Source organism: Megachile rotundata, chromosome 3, assembly GCF_050947335.1.
Source record: "Megachile rotundata isolate GNS110a chromosome 3, iyMegRotu1, whole genome shotgun sequence".
Taxonomy (NCBI): Eukaryota; Metazoa; Arthropoda; class Insecta; order Hymenoptera; family Megachilidae; genus Megachile; species Megachile rotundata.
This window is the reverse complement of record NC_134985.1, coordinates 17041687-17065357: the sequence shown is the minus strand read 5'-3', so window position 1 is coordinate 17065357 and position 23671 is coordinate 17041687. Positions and strand designations below refer to the sequence as shown.

At 38.3% G+C, this 23671-nt stretch overlaps 1 protein-coding gene across 1 annotated transcript in view; it reads right to left on the bottom strand.

Annotated features, from left to right (window-relative positions):
* LOC100882475 (discoidin domain-containing receptor 2) overlaps nt 1-23671 on the bottom strand; it is a 162420-nt gene that overhangs the window by 10215 nt on the left and 128534 nt on the right. Inside the window, exons 4-8 of the mRNA XM_076530137.1 lie at nt 22238-22469; nt 6194-6649; nt 1845-2052; nt 699-1250; nt 223-320 (exon numbers count right to left, since the gene is read on the bottom strand). Coding sequence (XP_076386252.1) covers nt 223-320; nt 699-1250; nt 1845-2052; nt 6194-6649; nt 22238-22469 — 1546 coding nt within the window. The remainder of the gene's footprint in view (nt 1-222; nt 321-698; nt 1251-1844; nt 2053-6193; nt 6650-22237; nt 22470-23671) is intronic.

Below are 23671 nucleotides of genomic sequence, written 5' to 3'. Positions count from 1 at the left end.
TGCTATTTTTGTGATGTGGCAGTCAAAGTTCAAAGATAAACACATTTTTACACTTGACTGCCATGTTGAAGCAACTCAAAATTTTATTAGATAGTGTTTTTACTAAATATTTTCATATTTTGCTATTTTTGTGATGTGGCAGTCAAAGTGTTAATGTACTTAAGAATGCATTAAATATATTACTGTAAGAGGGAATATAAATATAAATAAAAGTGAACGTACCTTCGCGCTACCCCTTGATGAAGACTTTGAGAACACGCTATCCTGATCACTGCTTACACTAGGCACAGGCATTGGTACCGCGTAGTCATAAGTGGCATCTGTGAACAGAATGTTCAAATCTTCAATCCTCCAAATTTATCAATTTCTCAAACTTGTTTCAATTTTCAAGATATGTTTGATTGATTGATTGATTTTATATGGGCCTCTACTGCTATGGTCATTATTCCAAGACATCTTTGAGAACGGTTTCAAACTGGGAAATTAACACTCTCCTACCATATAAGACTTCATCAAAAGATTCTATATTAATATATCATCTAGTGAAACCTTCAATGAACACAGCAATTCATGTCACCGGATACTCATGTCACCGAGTTAAGTAAAATCAAACGCATGAAGATCGAATCAGTAATCTAACAAGCGTGTCAACAAGTGTCCCAAGTGTCAAGACATCACCGGACATCGATCGTGCTCACCAGACTGCTCAACGTTGTCGTGAAGGTCCTTGTTGTCTATAACAACGGTGCTGTATCCATAATAAGCAGCATGAGGTGGTTCCCGGTACTTGCTCTCGTGGAAGGGTTCCTGGTACTCGTCGAGCCTGACATCGCCCAGCAGACGATCGTTCAAATCGCGAGGTAGCGTCGTCAGCTTGGTACCAGCGTACCTGTCGTCCAGCTCTTCGACTCTGTAGGTCATCAACGACGGATCTTTCTCCGTGGTGCCGTACGCGGATTCCGGTGATAGATGTTGATGATTGCCCGAGGGTATCGCGCTCTTGGTGCTCAGGGGACTAGCGAAGTTCTTGCGTTGCCTGTGTCGCGTGACGATCAGGAAAATCGCCACGGCTAACAGGAGGATCACGGCGGTCAGGACTCCGATAATCACGGCCATGTAGGTCGGATCATCTTGCTTGACGACCGGCACCTCGGCCTGGAGAGGATTGTCGCGCGCTGAAATTCGGTCTCTTTGTCTGGGTGCTTCGGTCGTCGGCGGTGATTCCGGTGTGAAGTTTCCGTGAGCTATGTCTGAAACAGAAATTGTTCCTTTGTGCTTTCGTGTTTTGGGAGAATGGGTTTTAGTCGGAATGTTCGAGGCTGAGAGTAGTCAAGGTTTGGGGTATGGTCATTAAATTAATACTGTTCGAGGTTGAAGCTAGTCGAGGTTCAAGTCTGTAGTCATATTAGTTGTAGTCTAGATTGAGATATTCTTTATAGTCATATTTGCAAATGTATTTTAATTAGGGACCTGATCATCTAGATACTAGACATTCAATCTGGGTCCTGGAGTCCTGAAGCTACTCTTCGAACGAAAATTTTAAAAAGACTACAAAATGGATCTACATATTGGACAAATATAAAAGTATAACTATTTACATAGTTGACAAATATAAAAGCCTCTGTCATAATTATTATCTGAGTAATAAACGTAGCACATACGTTGTAACAATAAGTAACTATACATAAATGTATGTATATCAAGAATCTAGGATGATTGGGATGAAGATATCAGAAAATGTTATCTGACCTGTTATCTGACAGGTTCAAAGTGCACGATATCTCATTTCGAGTGTGACGTAGGTATGCGTCACGACCATGTGTTAGGTCACGTATGACACTCACCGGAATCAAATGTGATCTCGCTGATCATAATCCATCTGGAGGCGAAGCTGAATCTCAACTTGACAAATTTGCCGATACGATGGTGTAGTTTGATGGAGATGTTCCTCGAGTGCTCGAAGATCCTGTCCTCCATGTAGGAGTACACGATCGCATCGCCGGTGTAGTAGCGACCACCGACACTGAACATTATACTGGCTTCGGAGAACACCTGTTTAAAAAACAGAAACATTGTCTTTTCAACGGTGAGGTAATCAAAGGTCTTCGCAGATTAACTTTTATTAAAATAATTTTCAAGTCCCTGAATTTTTACATTCCCAAATATCAGTTTCCCTAAATCGTTGAATTCCCACAAATCCTAAAAGTCCTGAAAAGTCAACGAAGTACACAGTCCCCGTTCGCCATATTTTCCGCCGTAAAGCCACATTTGGCATAACAGTACACATTCCCATGAAATATGAACGTAGGCCATGCATTGTCCATTTTTCAGCGATCTTAATTCCCGCAATAATATCGTCCATGAATCACGTGCCAAATCTCCTAGGAGGAACTAGCGCAAATCATAGTACGCTCCAGAGAGCGCATTCTAAACGAGGATGTACAGAACGCGTGTACCCATAAAGCACGTTACACGAGAAATATGTAAAACATGTCGCGGCGAACGTTATTTCAGACAGTGTAATGAAGTTGCCCATTGTGTACGGTAAACGTGATGCAGTGGCTAATATTCAGCATTAATTATATGCATAAATCATCATCCTAAGAGGAGTCGGTGCGTGGAGTCCCGACAAGGCACCCAGGCCTGTGATATTAATATATCCCGCAGTTCCTCTTCCACAAATACGGCCCCGGCTATTTATTGCGGATATAACGAGCGACTTTATAGAGGCAACACTCGGTTGACATCGACGACTTCGATAATTGCGAGCCTCCTGCAGGTGATTGTGCGTTCGCCAGCAAGCGGGAGGCGCGTGGAATGCTAATTCCGATCCGGGAAAGCGTAAGATAGTTGCGCGAATAGAATGCCTGCCGGAAACTGAGAGCAGGATGGGAACAGAAGGAGAGAGATAGCGCGGAACGAGGGACGTGGAAACGGAGATCACAAAGCTGAGATTATCTAACTCTCTTAGCTCTGAAGAGGAACGCGTGATGCGTATGGATTTTCAAGGCAGCCTTGCTATAACACAGCGAGGCTGAGGGAAGATGAAGACGTGGCCGCGAAATCGTCGACGCTGACGAGAGGCACGCGCGGATCAGAGAAAATTGCAGTTCAACGTAAGCTCTTATTACTTGTTGGAGACGTGGAAAAGTTTGTTTCGCGAATGTAAGATCTGTAGTCCAAAAATATGAACACTTAGAAAACGTGATAATCAAAAGGTGTCTACACATGATCGAGAGGTATGTCCATCATTAAACGCAGGGGGTTAAAACGTGAATAATCCAGAAGGATTATAGACAGTCCAAAAATATGAACGCTTAGAAAAAGTGGGAATCAAAAGATGCTTACACATGATCGAAAGATATGTCCATAATTAAACGCAAGGGGTTAAAACGTGAATAATCCAGAATGATTACAGATAGTCCAAAAATATGAACGCTTAGAAAAAGTGAGAATCAAAAGATGTTTACACATGAACCCATCATTAAACGCAAGGGGTTAAAACGTGAATAATCCAGAAGATCGGGTTCGAATCCCCACGGAGGGCCTCGAAACACACAGCAAACTGGTATCAAGATTTATTTGAATGGAGCGGCTCATTACCCGGCTCGATTGTGTGCTCGCGGCCAAGATGGAGAGTGGCGATGTAGAGGCGGAAAACGAGAGGTGGCGATGGCAAGGGCAGCAGAAACGACGTATCGGCTCTCGAAGGGGAACCGTTCCTTCCTTCTCGGAGGAACGGTTCTCGGAAGACAGGAAGGGAACGTCGAGAAGCGAGCGAAACGTTTAGGCGTTTCTCTCTCGTGCACGCACAATGGCAGCAACCAGCCGAAGAGCAGATACGCCACGTATTCAAATACAATACCGACAGTCTGGCAAGTCGGCAGTCTATGGCTGAGCTAGGAGAATGCAAGGGGTAAAAGATGGTAGCAACCGCCCCTAAACGTCCCCTTCTATTAACAAGCGCCCGCTCGCGCGGATAGGACACGTCTTCTGAAAGACGGCACTTCAAAGCTTCGCTAGTTTCGCCCTGCGTCTTGTTCCTAGACTTCGACACTTTTGCTATGCCATTGTTTCAAACAAATTGCACTTTTCAAATTTTGTCAAGGTTTAGTGATGTGGATTGTGGATTTTGAACTATTTTTTAGTCCACAGTAGAAACGATGATGTTTCTGACGATTTTATTGCAGATTTGATACTTTAATTCTTGATAACAAATGTGGTATTGTCGAGTAACTGGAGTTAAGTTTATAAAATAGAATTCTAGACTCGAGGGAAATTTCCAACATGCAGAGGAATATTTTTCTCGTTGGGTAACAGAGGATTGTCCAGGGTAATGAGGGCTCGCATTGAAATAAATCTTGATACTGCGGGTATTATATAGAAATTGGTGGCCGGAAGCAGGCGGGACCGGAAAATTTTCGCAGAAACTAGCAGCAGTCAGCAGGCGTAGTTCGCACCCTGTAAAGTCGCAGCGACTGTTGGCTCGTTTCCTCTTTCTCTTTCCATCCGTTCAAAGCCAGGGGCTAACCGTTGTTGCGCCTCGTTACCCATCCTACGTCTGACCTTGACTCCGTAGAACCTGGATTTCATAGTGTACCTCCCTCTCGTTTCCTTTCGTTCTGCGCGGATTAAAGGCTGGCAGCGGGGATCTTCGCGCGCATTTCGCCACCACCTCTTGTTTCCATTCTACCCCTCTTGCTTATCTTTTCCACGCGTTCCTCTTTATTCCGCTCAACGTATAGTTTCCATTTTATCCTCCTCTTTTTTGCAGCGTCGCTCTGCATCGTAGCCCCGCGTTGGCGAGCCGCCCCGGGCCCTTCCAATTTCCTCCCTGTCGTGCTCGCGTCTGGTCGAGCTCTTTTTTTCGCGCGTTTTCGCGGATGTTCGGTGAACGATCATAGAGGAAATTTGAAAATAACGTGGCCGGGGTTGCGTTCAAAGAGATTGCTGATAAAGGAGGACGCGCTGGAAATTCCATCGTCCACCGAATATCGATGGCGATACGGATAACGAATCAAAATATTAAAATTTAAAGTGGAACGATTCACCTGCGGTTCTATTTTCGCGCGAAAATTACGGAACTATTTGCGGGAATAAATTATTGGGGGAACATTATGGAATTTGAATGACGTTAAGAGGGTGCATTCTCGACGGTTTCGGGTTGCATTTTTAATGGTTTCAACCGGAATTCAATTTTGGGAATGGGATTCAATTTTCGACGATTTGCGGAGGATTCTATTTTGGACGACTTCGACGAGATTCAATTTTTGAACGAGATTAATAGGATTCAATCTTGAACGAGTTTAACAGGATTCTATTTTGAACGATTTTAAGAAGATTAAATTTTGAACTGTTTCGAGAGAATTCAATTTTGACAAACTTTAATAGGATACAATTTTTAACGATTTTCAGAAGATTCTATTTTAGACGACTTCGACAAGATTTAATTTTGAACGATTTTCAGAGGATTCAATTTTGAACGACTTCGACAAGATTTAATTTTGAACGATTTTAAAAGAATTCAATTTTTGACAAGTTTAACAGAACTCAATTTTGATCAATTTTAAGGAGATTAAATTTTGAACTATTTCAAGAGAATTCAATTTTGAGAAACTTTAATAGGATACAATTTTGAACGATTTTAAGAGGATTTAATTTTGAACGACTTCAATAGAATGCAATCTTGAACAAGTTTAATAAAACTCAATTTTGAACGATTTTAAGCGAAATCATTTTTGAATGATTTTAAGAAAGTTGGTTTTTGAACAATTTTTAAGAGAATTCAATTGTGAACAACTTTAATAGAATACAATTTTGAACGATTTTAAACGAAATCATTTTTGAATGATTTTAAGAGGGTTGGTTTTTGGAGAATTTTTAAGAAAATTCAATTGTGAACAACTTTAATAGAATACAATTTTGAACGATTTTAAACGAAATCATTTTTGAATGATTTTAGGAGGGTTGGTTTTTGAACAATTTTTAAGAGAATTCAATTGTGAACAACTTTAATAGAATACAATTTTGAACGATTTTAAACGAAATCATTTTTGAATGATTTTAAGAGGGTTGGTTTTTGAACAATTTTTAAGAGAATTCAATTGTGAAAATCTTTAGTAGAATACAATTTTGAACGATTTTAAGAGGATTCAATTTCAGATAGACTCTTATCCTTCGGTAATGTACTCACCTGGACATCCTTGGTGAACTGATTGTTGCAATAAATGTGTACAGCCGAGAATTCCCTGACGTGGTCGAACTCGAACTTGATCTCAAGCGGATGACCGGATCTGGTGTCGTTTCTCCATCCGACCCATCCCTGACCCCTATCGTAATCATAATAGCCCATCTTGAAGTTATCGGGCCCGATCTTGCCGTCTGTCAGTTGTCCGAGTCCTCGCAGAAGCTGGCCGTCCCAGTAACCGTCGTAAGTTGCATCGAAGAACTCCCAATTGCCGCGTTTGTCACCTTGTGGCATCGAGTAGGATACGATGCCGTCGTTCCATGGGCAACCGTACAATTCCACTCGCATGCAAACGGTCCGACGATGGTAACTGTACGGTAGGAAACGGACCTTGCTAGCCCACATCGGCGGCTCTAGCTCGTGCTTCGATTCCAGGTAGGTGTTCGTGTTACCCTTGATCACCTGCGACAAACATTCGATACAGGTTACTATGAATTTTCTTGTGAGATGGGTATTTTCTATTGCATCGTATTTTCGTATAAAAAGATTACGAGTAACAGTTTGCAAATGGTGAGGTGTTGGACGATATGTGAGCTATTTAGATTAGATAGAGTTGGAAAATTTGTACTTTGGGAGATATTTTAATTTTCTGAGGTTGTTAGGTTTCTGTGAGCTGTTAAGTCTTGTAATTTTTATACTTGTGTGGTTTCTAATTTCCAATTTAAGCAATTACTAATTTAGAGGCATTCCAAAACTTAGAGGTAATCCAAGGTTCCTAAAAATGCACAATATGAGAGATCTAAGTTGTCAGATTCTCCCTACAGTAACTACATTTTTTCCTAACTGTACAAAAACTCTTCTAAGTTAAATTTAAACTTAAAGTCAAGCATCGGAATTTTTAATCTATAGTTAAGTTTAGTTTAAGTCCCTAAATTAAAGAGACTTACCACAAAAATGATGGTAGAACCGCATTCACATGTGGAGGTATCATTCGATCACCATTTAAAATATAAAACTTAACCTAACCATTCAAAAGTATATCCAACAAACTCCGCATACCACTAACTTCAATATACAAATTTAATTTAATCCACCTTAATCTAATTTAATTATTCTACCTAGCCATTTGAAATCTAAGTTGATTTATCGATTCGACACGGTAGAATTACCTTTCCAGACTTATATAATATCGTTATAAATCCCCAGATTAAAATGTTAATAAAAATCCAAGTGCAAATAGCTTCAAAGTGCAGGTAAACAGCGTCGCATAAATTAACGTCAGCTTAGTGCTAGAAGTCACTTGTACGTCCAGCTTTCCATTACTTACGACTTGTTAAGTTTGTTCAAACGACAGCTTCCTCTACAAGTCATAGCTCATCACTGCTTTTTATTAAAGCACTCGTATCCGCAGGTTTACACTATTCAGCAATTAACACTAGATTTACGGACATTTCTTATATAACTACACTACCGTCCATAAGTATCCCGACACAAGCGAAATATGCATTCGCGTTGCATGAAAGTTATTCAAGTATCTGCAGCAGTAACTAAAATCGATTTTTTTTCTGCGAAGGTCAGAATACTGGAACGTTTTTCGATTGATAATTCTCGTTTGGAACTCATATCTCGATGGAAAAGAAGCTACAGACGAACTAAACCGAAACTGTCGAGTGCGTAGCGTTACCTCCATTCTTATCTCCATTGAGGGAACCTAAACATCTACCAACAGTTTACAAACACTTGAAACATATCGAAGAACCCTCTGAATACGTTCTGCACCATAGAAATGATGTGAGAATTTGTGGACGTCGCAAATTAGGGACGTAGCAATTTGGGGACGTAGGAATTTTAGGGACGTAGAAATTTAGGGGTGCAGGAATTTGGGAGCGTAGAAATTTGGGGACGTAGGAATTTTGGGGACGTAGAAATTTAGGGGTGTAGGAATTTGGGAGCGTAGAAATTTGGGGACGTAGGAATTTTGGGGACGTAGAAATTTAGGGGTGTAGGAATTTGGGAGCGTAGAAATTTGGGGACGTAGGAATTTTGGGGACGTAGAAATTTAAGGATAGAGAAATTTAGGGGTGTAGGAATTTGGGAGCGTAGAAATTTGGAGACATTGCAAATTGGGGATATGAGTATTTGAGGACGTCGCAAATTAGGGGCGTAGAAATTTGAGGGAGTTTGGAATTTGGGGACGTACGTGAGAACCCTTTGAATACGTTTACCCTCTGAATAGAAATGAAACATAGTAGAAATGAAAATTTTTTTTAGAATCGAAAGCGTTTCATTAGATTCACAAATTTGGACTACTTCTGGACATGAATTTTACTTTCACGCTTTCATTGTATAATTTGTACTTAAAAATTAATTCTATTGCGTTATGACATCTCAAAAAAGATAATAATAATTATTACAAATGATATGATAACCCTAAATACCTTTCGTACAAAGTTCAACTATGTTTCATGTAACGAAACCAAGTGTCCGGATACTTATGGACGGTAGCGTAGGTATCTGAAGACCTTGAGACTATAGTCCTTGTTCCTGTCAAGCTCCCATTGAGATCCACAAACAACCCACATATTCTATGACTTGTTTGAATTTGAAGACATACGCACTAAGCTTCCTAAACTTGAAGACCTAATCTATACCTAACCTAGAACTCTCTTAATCCCAAACCTAACCTACGTTTAGCAACATAAAAATTTTGAGATCGTAACATAGAAATTTGTAAATATAAAAAATCTAAAAATACGAAAATAAAAATTGCAAAACTTCATAAACCCAAAAATTGTTAACTACGTTATATCGATAAAACGCGGTATTCAAGAGTTATTAACCGTATTTATAAAAGATGGATCATTACCAACACCTGGCACCGATAATTCGTGGATATCCACTGAATTATTCATTCTTAACGGGGTGAAATCTTGACCGAAGTCTGGAAAAATTACGATTCACTGTTCGAAACCTGTCGTTAAAATACCACAAACTATCGAGCAGTGTGCGTATACACCTGTCGGGATCATGACCGCGATGAACCACGGTCACGTAAACGGCCATACGTGAGAATCTCGTACTCGTGGAGTCGAGAGGCGCTGTCAAGATGGTAAGTGGAAAATAAGAGGTCCTTTGTTCCGAAGGGACGACCCTCGACGACGAGAAATTCTCGATCCTCCAACGCGATACAGCCGTTTCGGACTCGCGTCTACAGAATAGAACGTGCGTTTGTTCTATCCAATATGCGAAAAATCGCAACTGGGAAACATAGGAAAGGTCCTAGAATATTTTTCGCTAGTAATCACGTTTTTTTCGTAAGCACAATTTTTTTGGGGAAAGTCAAATATCAAGTTTAGGAATTAGGGGACATTAGAATTTGGGGATTTAGGTATTTTGGGATATTAGGATTGGGAGATCTAAGTATTTTGGGACACTAGAATTTGGGGATCTAAGAACTTTCAAGTAGGATTTTTTATAGGAATTTGGCAACCTAGTGATTGGAGGGATGGGAATTGGGGGATATAAATATTTGGAAATCTTGGAGTTTGGGAATCTTGAGATTTGGGGATCATGGAATTTTGGAGGATCTAGGGATTTAAGGGTCTTGAGACTTGGGGATCTAGGGATTTGGGGAATCTTGAGATTTAGGGATCTTAGAATTTAGGAATCTTGGAATTTAGGAATCTTGGAATTTGGGAATCTTGGAATTTGGGAATCTTGGAATTTGGAAATCTTGGAATTTGGGAATCTTGGAATTTGCGGAATTAGGAATTTGGGGAATTTGGAATTTGGAGAATTTGGAATTTGGAGAATTTGGAATTTGGGAAATTTGGAATTTGGGGACTTGGAATTTGGGAATCTTGGAATTTGGGGAATTTGGAATTTGGGAATCTTGGAATCTGGGAATCTTGGAATTTGGGAATCTTGGAATTTGGGGAATTAGGAATTTTGGGAATTTGGAATTTGGAGAATTTGGAATTTGGGAAATTTGGAATTTGGGGACTTGGAATTTGGGAATCTTGGAATTTGGGGAATTAGGAATTTGGGGAATTTGGAATTTGGAGAATTTGGAATTTGGGAAATTTGGAATTTGGGGACTTGGAATTTGGGAATCTTGGAATTTGGGGAATTTGGAATTTGGGGAATTTGGAATTTGGAAAATTTGGAATTTGGGAAATTTGGAATTTGGGGACTTGGAATTTGGGAATCTTGGAATTTGGAAATCTTGGAATTTGAAGACTGTAATTCGCAAAGTTCGAATTTTAGCATGTTTCAAGATCAAACAATTCAAGAATCTATGGTTTCTAGAGCAAATTTAAAGACCTAAAAATCCACATATAATTTTGAACCCCCAAAACTCAAAGTTAATAAAATGCAAGGTCACTACAAGTTACCAATCGTAACTGTACGTTCTGGACGTTCCATAGATTCATCTCGCGATTAACCAAGCACAATAATTATAGTCCGTTCGAACACGTTAACCAAACCAGCACTTTTCGAGGCGTTCTATTTTTCGTGCATCACGCCTCCGAGATTCGCGAGCGGAGCCAAGAAAACAGGATTAAAAGATGATGATCGTCGGGCCGGGCACGTTCTGCGGCGGGGCGATCCAGTAATTGGGACCAGTGGCTGACACCGTTTTATTTGCGCTCGTTATTCCCGGCCGTACCTGATGTTTAGCACATCGAAACGAAGGCGACACGGAGGGAGTGGCAAACGGTGAAATACAATGAGCCGACACACGTGAAATTTTACTGGGCGCCGTCTCCTGGACATCGTCTCGTTTCTACTTCGTTACAGGAGTTTAATGAGCGTCGACGATCCGTTCGCCGCGGCGTGAAACGCCTCGTTAAGAGGCCGAAATATGCGACCGTAAACGGACCAAACAACTCTGAATGATACAGCGAAAAATCTCGGGCTGTTACGATGCTCGTTGCACTTTGCTGACGAAATTCCTGCAGTTGGCAGAAAAGGGATGCATAAATAGGGTACTGTAATTGGAAGCTTTCTTCGATACGCGACGCGAAGAGATAATGGAGCAGCTGATAAGCGAAAAACGTGGGTTAATAAAAGATGCAAACTACGGATGTGTACTTTAGTGTATTTTAATCAGGTAACTCAGAAATAAAGGTCCAAGACCATTTTTTGTGAAGGAAAAAATTGGAATCAATTCAGATATAACCTCTTTGCAGTTACATTAATTGTGAGACGCTCTGTATATGTTATCTTAATATTTTAACTGCTCAAAGTAGCTATTTTTGATATTAATATTTTTGTTATAATTTTTATGTATGAAGTTAATCGTATTAGTCTAAGGATCTTTAATCATACTATTCTTAATATCATTGATATTAATATTTTTGTTATCATTTTTCTGTTTGAAGCTAAACACATCATTCTAAAGATCTATGCTATTCAAAGGAAAGTGAATATATTTCTTGTTTTTCTTGTTTTTCTTGTTTTAAATATGTCTATCATGTTTTGGAATATTTCTTTTTATCATTCAATATATTTCTGCGTTTACTTTATTTTATATTTTTTGTTCTGAACATTATGATACGCCAAAATAACATTGATAAAATAACATGTTAAAATAAAATTGAATAAGTGGATAATAGAGAGGTTAATGCTGAAAATGTGTAGTTGCACATATCACTGATCCTCCACATTGTTGCAAAACAAGGGTGAAATATAGTATTCCATTTATTCAAATGAATACGTACTGTACTATAAAATAACTTGTACAGATGTCAATACAGCGAATATTAGGATGAAGTGCAACACAATTCGAAGTGCAACTATCGAAATAAAGTGCAACGCAGTATGCAGTGAATACCGAAAGTGCAACACGAAATGCATCAAATACAGAGTGGAACACATATGATAATGCATTAAATTTTAAAGTAAAATGCAGTGTAATTCAAAATGCACTAAAAGTCAAATTCGAATGCTACTTAAAAATGCATGAAATATCAAGTGAAGTGAAATGCAGTTTAAAATGTACGATATATCAAAGTGAAGCACGGTTTAAAATGCATTAAACTAAAGTGCAACATCAAAATAAAGTGCAATGGTTCAAAGTATACTAAATATCAAAATGCACTTAAAATGCATCAAATAAGAAAATAAAGTGCATTGGTTCAAAGTATACTAAATATTGAAATGCGGTTTAAAGTGCATCAAATAAGAAAATAAAGTGCAACGTATCAATGTATACTAAATACCAAAATGCACTCAAAAATGCATCTCACATCGAAAACTACAAAGTGCATCGAAATGCATTATCAGAACGAACCAAGATAACCTATCAAAACAAAGTGTCTCCCAAGTTTACTATGCACTAAATATCAAAATAATGCATCAAGCTTCAAACTATGCGCATGAAATATGCACTTTTCGATCACATATAAAAATGAAATATCGAAGCAAGCTAAATAAAACTGCAGCATATAACAAAGCACAATAAACACGAATGAAATATCGAGCTAGAAAACACAGCAGTAAAAATGCACTGCAATTAAAAATGCGTAAATCTCCGGAAATGTAGCACGGTGAACATAAATCGTCTACAATCGAAAGAATTTCTGTCAGATATTAATCGATGCGAGGTTCCACAAATTTTCAGCTTATTCGAAGAAAATCCAAGGCGGTGGCGTGTGATCGTCGCTCGAGAAGCGGGTTGAAAATACGACGGCATTTACGAGCCGCCGACTCGTCCACCAAGAAAAATAAGTAATCTCGATATTTATCCGCTCGCCCACGCGTTCCACCGAGTCAAAGACTTTTCTCAACCGATCCTCGCTTTCGAAAGGAAGAAAAAACCGAGTTTCGTTTGGTCGCGCTTTTCGTCGCGGACAAATTCCAAGCGCGTTCTGAAAGAAGCGAGGCGTGGCGGTGCCACCAACGCCCATTTTATGTTAATGTTTCCGCGCCTTTCGGCTACCAAATCGTGCGTCCTCAGCCACCGAACAGAAGCCGCGTTGATGGCCTCGTGTCGTCGAGGAAGATCGTGACGGATAAGCTGTCCGACGGTTTAATTAGACGAATATACGCGACGGGTGGTCCGAGGTATCCACGAATTTCTCTTTGTGCGTCATGCGCTAGCGAACCGAGTCCAACGACCTTTACGGTCTTTTAGATCTGAAAGACGTCGCCCTTGATCTTGGCCAAATAGAATTTCGCCGCAGAAAATGGGTATTAGGTTTTTCTGTCGGGAGTATGAGGACATTCGCTGGGCACATGTACTGATTCCACAATTTTCGCTGCTACGAATTGTTTTTGTAGTTCTAAATCCACGTACACTCTTGAACACTTAGTATTAAAACTACTCTAACAAACCCTACCCAGACCCATCACTACCCTATCGAATTAAAATTAAGAACGAACAGTATTAATACAACAAACGTTAAGATAGAGTTAATGGACATCAAGAATAATTTTTATAAATGATAAATAAAGTCTTCGTAACTGTACACTCTTGAACACTTAGTATTAAAACTAATCTAACAAACCCTACCCAGACCCATCACTACCCTATCGAATTAAAATTAAGAACGAACAGTATTAATACAACAAACGTTAAGATGGAGTTAATAGACATCAAGAATAATTTTTATAAATGATAAATAAAAGTTCTCGTAACTATACACTCTTGAACACTTAGTATTAAAACTACTCTAACAAACCCTACTCTGACCCATCACTACCCTATCGAATTAAAATTAAAGACGAGTAATATTAATACGACAAACGTTAAGATAGAGTCAATGGACATCAAGAATAATTTGATGATAAATAAAAGTCTACAAATTTCGTACAGCAATGAATAGACAGCAAACTGCAGTGCAATGCAATCTTTCGTAGATTTTCTTTCTGTCATGTTTGCGCATTTTTCTTTCAATCTGTATCATGATAAAATATTTGTCGGTATTCAAAGCTTTCACGCAGTTCTCCCGCGGTAGCAAGCGAATCGATAATGTCTGTTAACAAGCAGAAACCAGCCCATTTATTGCTGTCAATAGGGGTAGTGTATTGGAAAATATTGACAAGCTGCGCGTAACGATATTCTATGCAACTAACAATCGACAGCCGCTACAAAAGCGTATTTTTTCAAGTGATATCGAAACGATTAGCCTTTTTCAATATTTCCAGTAAAAATGCTATCGCTTTTGTTTACAATAGAAACATTGATATAAACCTCGGATGCGGATAAGGGATTCTATTGTTCTCAACTATTGCGTCATTTAGCAAGAAAAATTGTATGAACAGAATTTTCGGAAGAGATTCTTTCAATTTCGATCTTCGTTGCTTTAATCCTAGCAATAATCCTTAACACTCTACTGCTACATTGTTTTTGACTGTCGTTCAAGAAAAATTCTCAGAACATAATTCTTCCTGACGATTCAAAATGTCTTATTCCTACAAAATAAACCCGCATTGATACTGTGTCGATCTCCAAAATTTAGAGTCTCTTAATCCTGTTATTCTTTAAGGAGGGACTCAGGCACAAATTAAACAGTGAGTCAGCGAGGAAGACCATTTCCTTGGCATTCTTCTTCGTTTCTAGATAGGACCCTGACGGCAGAGAAATTTTTAAACGAAAATATTATTTTAGGTGATTAGTTCTGTTGCATGGAGGATCATCGATGGCAGCGAACAAATAGTTGCAAGTGGAAGTAGTATTATAGTACTGTAGAAAATAAGTGAACATGGTAAATAAGTATAAGTAATGGCCATTAAACGATTTAATCAATGACCAAACTAAAACGATAGTGACAAAACTATACAACTTGACTCATAATATTTCAACATGGCCTCGACTTCTCATAATGCATCCACATCACAGTATTAAAAATACTGTGCATATCTGTTAGAACAGATGAGACTAAGAATTTAACAACTTGAAAATTTCAAGATTTATAAATTAGAGTTTGTGCTAGAGTCCAAGAATTTGTGCTAGTTTCGTGAATTTGACAATTGTCACTTAGGTGTCTAAGTAATTGAGAAATTAAGAAATTTGACCACTTCAAAAAATGAAGACTAATAAAATTCATAAATTAAACCACATCAAAGTTGCCTATCTGCTAATAATTTACGGTCCACCTCTCCAAATACGGTCATCAAAGAATAAATCCTCCGTTTTTCTCCTTTTTGATGCGTTTTCAGCGACTGTAAACGCGAGCCGTCGACAACGTTGTGTACCACCGACGTTGTTCCCGAAGCCGTAGAAGATTATTCGTCGGATAAGCCGAGTGTCGTTGTGTAATTAAGCGAGGACCAGCCTGTTCCTCGCAGCGGGACGAAAGAGACACGAATTTCTGCGGATTTATCCTCGCGACGAAGGTTTGTGGGTGGGCCGTTTCGTTCGAACTGGTACCTGTTTCCAGACCGGGACAGAACGCTTTAAACGAATGTCGACCGAGTGAACGACATTTTTTTCTGTCGTCCTATACGAAAGATGGCCGCCATTGATTCACGAGAATCCCGATTTCCTTTCACTTTTTTCGACCGGTTTCTACGTTTGTTGCCAGCCGCGTTTCGTGTACTTAATTAGTTTGCTTTACGGCCGAGATTAAACGAATCGACGGGAGGCTACGACCACGCGGCTTCGTAATTTATAACTAATCTCTCGAGACTTAAATTATGCGACGCGGTTAAACCTGGAGGAGTGGGCGAGTTCGATCGATCGCTGTGTCAAAATATATTAATGTTGCTCAATGTACGTTTTATTGGAATACGTGTTTTAATCGAAGCCGAGTTAACCATATGTAGATTTATGGGCTCAATTGAGTATACATATTCATTTGAATCAGCGATCAAACTATCACCTTGACTCGTGACGTTATAGTTCAAGCGTGATAAACTTCTCTCAAATTTTTAATACTCTACTTGTAGTTTAGGTGTAATTATAACTTGTGTAGACAAGGATAAAATTGTTTTCTGTTTGTTTTAATATTGTAGCTATGAAGGCAGTTTTGACTGACGCATCGAACAAATAAATTATACGGCTATTCTTATTCGTTCATTTTGCTTGACAATTTTCGAGTTTTTAGTAACAAAAATTTTTGCAATAATGCACTATTAATTTTTAAAGGAATAAAAATGTCAATCACATTGCTACACACATGACATATTCTAACACACATTCTTCAAACATAACATATTCTAACAAATATTCTTCACACATAACATATTATTCTTACACAAGGAAGAAACTAACAAAAATAACTTTCAATAATAACTAACAATAACAAAAGAATTCATTAATTTCATCAGCAGAATTTTTAAAACTAAATTCCTCTAATGCAATGTTAAAAAATAAGGAAAAATTCCATGCTTGATATTATTCTAACACCGCCTTTCGGTATTCAGGCGAAAGTGGCAGGAAATTCTTTCGAAGAAATATTCGCGGTTCGAAGGTTATTTCGCCGGGGTAAATGGATCGCGAGGGTGGTTAAATTTCGTCGGGTTCGACCTTCGCGGAATACGCGGCTCCGCTATTCAGCCAGGTACTATGTAGGTGAGTCGAAATCGTCTGACCCGCGAGCACGCGACTTTCCCTTCCCTCGTTTTATTGATCCACCCTCCTATACAAATAAGCCCGAAGCACCCCTTCCACGTAGCTAACTTCCAAGGAAATCCACCTCGACTGGACGTTCACCTTCTTTTCCTTTCATCGTGTTTCCACGGGGAATCACGATCGTATAAACCGTTCACGTCCCGTTACCGACAAGAAAAATAAAAGAACGCTACTCGAAAATAATGTTATTGTCGACGGGGCGAAATGACTTATATTGGTACCCGCGACGTCGTCGGCAACAAATATCGCAAGGCAGCGGAAGTTCTTTGAGAGTACACTTCCGTTCTTTTCCTATTTGCCCGTTCAAGATAGGTGAACTGAAAACAACGTCGGCAAGACGTGAATCGTCCCCGATATTCTTTTCGCCCTTCGCTAAGAATCGGGACTGTAACAACAGTTCGCTACAACTTTCCAGAAATTTGATTCTGTTCCAAGACAAATCGAGTTTACGGACTTGGGAACATATTATAACCGTAAACGTATTTCTTGGGATTCGCGGTGTGATCAAGTTCGAAACGACTTGGGTAAACTTTCGATGTACATGGTGGCCCTTGAATACTGTCAGAGTTCATCATGTCATGCTTTATTTATATTTAATCCTTTGACTTATAACATCGAGTCAAATGTAACTAACTTAGATCTTATTTGCATGAAGATGGAGTTTTGAATTTGATAGCAATTTTTATTTAATTTAATGTAATCTAACCTAACACTCTTTTTTATTTAAGAACGTTAAAAGAGATTTAGACATATACATATAGATAATGCTGGATATACTTTAATTATTTACTAACTTACATCTAACATTATTTAGCCTAATACCACAGTAACAATAAATCCTGACCCAACTATCAAAATTATAGGTTAAGTTAGCTTAAAGCCATCACTAGAAGTTTCTCTACAGAAGTGCAGAAGTTAAAAATTTGGAAGCTTTGTTTCGAAGTTCCAAAGAAATTGATTCATTTGGTATTGAGTAAGAGAAAGGAACGACTATGGACATATTTCTTGAAATCCTAAGTGCGATAAAGTTTGTAACGACCAAACTGCCACCTGACACGAAACTTTTGAAGATATACACATGTCAGAATGCCTCGTGAATATAACCGTTGTCCCTTAGTTTACCAAGTTAAACTTCGTAATAGAAAGCGAGATGACGAATGATACTCGAGAGAATCACCACTAGAGAGAAGTATTGACCCAGGGCCAGCGGCACAATACACCGGGGCAAGTTTTACTTGCTCGAACTTCGAGCTGTGTGTTAAGCATGCATATCTCTCGGCCAGTGTTAGCCAAGTGTCATATCAGGGACTTTAATGTACTTTTAACAAGTTTACAGTCATGGTGTGCAATTACAAAAATTAATACTCATTGTAACTCATAGAGGACGCGATTGGATAAATATGTCGTATATTTTTTATGAAATTAACTTTTTAGTGTACTATTTTTAAAGGATGATTGCATCGATTTTTATTGATCGATCGTATTGATGAGTAATATTGATTGATTGCAGCAATTGTACTGATCGATTGACTAAATGTATTGATTGATATTGACTGATTGTACTGATTGATTTCATTGATCAACAATATTGATTGATTGCAGCAATTGTATTGATCGATTGACTAAATGTATTGATTGGTATTGACTAATTGTACTGATCGATTTCATTGATTAACTATATTGATTGATTGCAGCAATTATACTGATCGATTGACTAAATGTATTGATTGGTATTGACTAATTGTACTGATCGATTTCATTGATTAACAATATTGATTGATTGCAGCAATTGTACTGATCGATTGACTAAATGTATTGATTAGTATTGACTAATTGTACTGATTGATTTCATTGATTAACAATATTGATTGATTGCAGCAATTGTACTGATCGATTGACTAAATGTATTGATTGGTATTGACTAATTGTACTGATCGATTTCATTGATTAACTATATTGATTGATTGCATCGATTAGTTGTATTGATCGATCGGACTAATTAATTATTTCGATTGATCACATTGACTAATTACATTGAACGATTGCATTGATTACATGTATTGCACTAAAAGTTCCAATCGAGACTCTTTAAATCAACTTATCAGCAAATAATGAATTCGTGACACGATTTTCTTCACACATGTATCCACATTGTAATATTAATATCATTAATATTACCAACAGTTATTAACACCTCAGTGAACATTTATCAAGGGACTTAATATCAGTAATGTTCCTATCGTACATCGTCCAACAGTCGATATGCGTCCACACCCATATCAACAGTTATCTCGCGTTATATCGCCACCTGTCGCACATTCAAGCGTTACACCAATGCTCAGCAAAAACCTGCCCAGACACTTGTTTAAGACTAGCTGAAAAGTGGTGCAAGTACACTCACGGAAGAAACTCGCACAGTTCATTCATCGACGTCAGTGGTCGGTGGTTCCACGTTATTCTGGCACCGAATTCGCTGCATTCTCGAGCGAGTAACACGGTAGGAGGACATATATTTCCCGTGGAAATAAATGAACGGGTTGGCCCCTATTGTTGCTAATTAAAGCGGTAGGTTCACGGTTACCGATCTATTCTAGTAAATTGCATCGACCGTAGCCGCACCACTTTTGAGCCGAGCATATTGCGGCCGAGATTTACGTCTTGTTAACGTCACGGTTTAGTTAGCAGGCCCTAGCTCTGTCCGCGAAACCGTGGACACCGCTACAAATCATTCTCGATAATCCGTGTGCTCGCTCGTTTTACGCGTATCGCACGTGCGACTAAATTTAACCGCACGATTCCGCTTATATACGCGCCGCCTCTCTTTGCTGAATCGTTCTGACCGGTTAATTGAATTGAATTATGCGCATCCGTGCTTCCGGTCTGGATTAGGTACCGCCAATGATAAATACGAATATTGATCAGCCATTGATCTTTTGCCGCCTCTTTTCAACCCCTCCGATATCGAAACTGTGTCGTATAGCTCATTAATTATTCCAGTATACCTCTTTTTATCCTATTTTGTCTAAATATGATCTGCTGATTAAATTTAATTATTACTGTTTTGTATGATCAATGCTATTTTGTGTGAATATTATTAATCATGTTTAAATCTAATTATTACTGTTTATGAATATGATCAGTGCTATTTTGTTCAAATATAATTAATGATATTTTGTTTGAATATAATTAGTGATGTTCTGCTTAAATGCAATTAATCCTCTTTTTTTATAAATATAATCAATGCTACTATATTTAAATATAATTAATATTTTTCCTAAATATAATTATTACAATACGAGATAAAATCAATGCTATTTTATCTAAACATAATTATTTTGCCCAAATATAATTATTACAATAAATAATTTTAAACTGCAAAACTAAATGCCAGAAAAGTTTCACCAAAACAAAAAGTTTATAAAAAAAAAATTGTTAAACAATTGTAAATGAATATGTCCAATTAAAAAATAAGTCCCTTATTTGTCTTTCTAGACAGGGTGGTTTCCGATGTGACAGAAAGTAGTGGTAGTGTAATGGGGCTTTGCTGGCAGAAAAATATGGTGAGCTTCTTCCGTGAAACGCATTAGCGAAAGTTGAAAGCTGATTATAGCTAAGTCAGTATGTTTCATGTCAGATTTGTTTGATGTCTGATAGGTGCTTTATTGCAACGCTGGTAAGCTATGGTTTTTACCGACAAATTCCTCTGGTATAAAAGTTGAAACATAGTTCACTTTCCATGCAATCAAAATTATTATCTTGATACGATTACTACTGGAATTATGATTATTAATTTTTATGTATGAAATATACAAAGTGTCTTTTATATTAAATACGTAATTTTTTGTTATTAATATTAAAGAAAACAGTGGTACTGAAAAAAGTATTGGAACATATGAGATTTTAAACACTCTATATGTATGTCTACATATGTGTATATGTGTGTACCCATATGTGTACTATTCGCTTTCATTTTTCAGAAACCCCTATAAGTCTTTAATTAATTTTTTAATTAATTAAGTACCTTGAGATATCTTTTTATCACCCTACATACTTGAAACGATATCAAGATTTATAAATCTAGTTACAAGCACAAAATTTTCGACGAAGAAAAATATTGTCGCAAACGCATGATCGACTCAATTTCCTCGAATTCATCGCAATTTTGTTCTCGATAAGGTCTCGTGTTTTCAGAAACAGCAAATATATCTCGGGACAGTTTCTCCTCGAAACGATCTATTACTTCCTGCCTGTACTTCATCTGGTCTTTTTCTTTCCAGCCAATAAACGTTTCACCGTAAACTTCGCCTAACTTAACGTCAATTCGCAAGATCGATCGGGCGGCTTACCTAGAAAGTATACCGACCGCATAATTCCCGACTTCCTGCAGCGGACGATACTTTATCACAATTCTTCTTACTGGTATGTCATTATTTTTTGATTCCTTATTAAACTGACTATCACTGGCATCATTGGTAACCACTACCTCATATTTAACTCAATTAACTAACAAATAGGAAGAAAGACCTTGAGTTCAAAATTGATCTTGGAAATTAGTGTATAATCATCTTTAACGGCATCATTGCGAAACGATAGTATCACAGAATGCATGAAAATAGCTATTTTGCAATAATACTTATTGTTGTATGCATAATAATTGTTTGTTATTAAGAGAAATTTTGTGAGTTGTAGGATAATGTAACTGAGTATTCATAGCTAGACTGTGGATGTTTATAAATTTATAATATAGATGGATCATGTATGGCATTGTAATTCATATGTGAATATATTGTGGCTGATGTATGGATATATTCTAAATCATGTGTGGATACATTGTGGATTATATGTGGATGCATTGTACCTCATTTGTGGATGCATTGTACCTCATATGTGGATGTATTGTGGACCATACAATATGGATATAGTATTGCTCATGTGTGGATGCACCTTAAATCATATGTGGATATATTGTGGATGATGTATGGATATATTGTGAATTATTAGTGTATGTATTGTGGACCATATGTGGATATGTGAATGCATTGTAGATCATATGTGGACATATTGCATCTCATGTGTGAATGCATTGTAATTCATATATGGATATATTGTAGCTGATATGTAAATACATTGTGAATCATGTGTGTATGTATTGTGGATCATATGTAGATACATTGCAGCTCATATGTGAATGTATTGTAATTCATACATGTATACATTGTACCTCATATGAGAATACATCATATACACAGAGAATCATATGTGAATATACTGTGGATCATATGTAGACATATTACGAATCATATGTAAATATATGTATGAAAATATATTGTGAATCATATGTGAATATACTATGTATCATACGTGGACCTATTACGAATCATACGTCGATGTATCATAGCTCAAATATGAACACAATTAAAATACCCAAAATTTATAATAAAATAACGTTTCAAAGAAAATTGAAAACTCACCTCTTCGCCCCGGACGTCCCTGTACCGAACCCACTTGCCAAGCTTCGGCCTCCAATACTCGAGCATGTAAGCTTCCGAGTATTCGACACCTTGGCCGTTGCCAAAGCGGCCTTGAGTGCCGGTGGCGGTGATCATGTGGACCGTGTGAAGATCGATTTCCAGCCACTCGCGTGGTTCCGTCGTGATCTGCTGCTTCGGGCACCAGGCACCTCCGTGGCTCTCTTGCCTCAGCCTGCAACAAGGGTAAATATTTACTCTGAGATTACCGACCCTTACTTCTTTTTTTTCCTTTTTCTTTCCTCTCTCTCTCTATACTATCTTCCCCCTCGAGGAAGCTGGCAATGCTTTTTTTAACGTGTCGTCCGGGAAAACGACTCTGAATCATTTCTGGGGAGCTGAATTGTAGCGACAGATATGTTGAAAGATGTTTTCATTCTTTTTTTTCATCGCAACATGTCAAGGTTGGTTCTTATTATTTAAATATGGGTGACGTTATTTTCTTTTTTTTGGTATGTTCTTTTGGGGTTAGTGGAAGTAAGCTAGGATAATTTAGTGAGTAACAGATTTTGAGATTTTGAGTGCATATAATGTTGAGTGCATATAGGTAAGGTACGTAAGGTACATATAGATTTCTAGATATGGCTTGTAGATTATATTATATTGTACTACACAATATTTATCTTCCACACTTAACATCTTCTATACTTAAATTCCTGCATTTCTGTACTTTTAAATCTCTGAGTCTCTGTACCTTTAAATCTCTATACTTCTGCATATACTTGAATCCCAACATTCCTAAATCCTCACACCCTCACACCCCTCTAAATTCCTATTTTCCAACATCCCTATACAACAAAAATCCCCCTTCGCAAGAAACAAAGTTCCAAAAGGATCGAGTTTATCCCACACCGATTGTATGCAGAGGCTGCAATTGACGTGCCGATAAGAATCAGCCGATAAGGGGAAAGCAAAGAGGATGACAGTATAATCGGAAATGTTACGTCGTCGCAGAAAGGAAATCGTACAAATACGTGATCCTGCTGGTGGCTGACGGATAACCGTCACCTCGCTCGGGCCGATACGGGGTGAAATTATAATTTATCGATCGAGCCGAGCCACCGGATGGCATGAATTAAAGATGAGCTGGCGCCGCCACGAGAACGACGAACGGGGAAGCCACTTCGAGAGCCGGCTAATAATTGTATTCGCACATACCTTTCGCGGGCTCGTCCACGGCATTAAAAAGCTCCCTTCTCTTAAGCCGTGATTGCCGCGGAAAAAAGAGCGTCTTACGGAAGGAATGCTGGCACCGATTCCACGAACATCCAAGGAAACCTTCGATTCAATCGCCTCGACGTCTTACTCCTCACGTTTGACGCCATTAGCGCCTTACTTGAGAAAATATCCTCGTTCGAAGGCGATTTTTTATCGGGA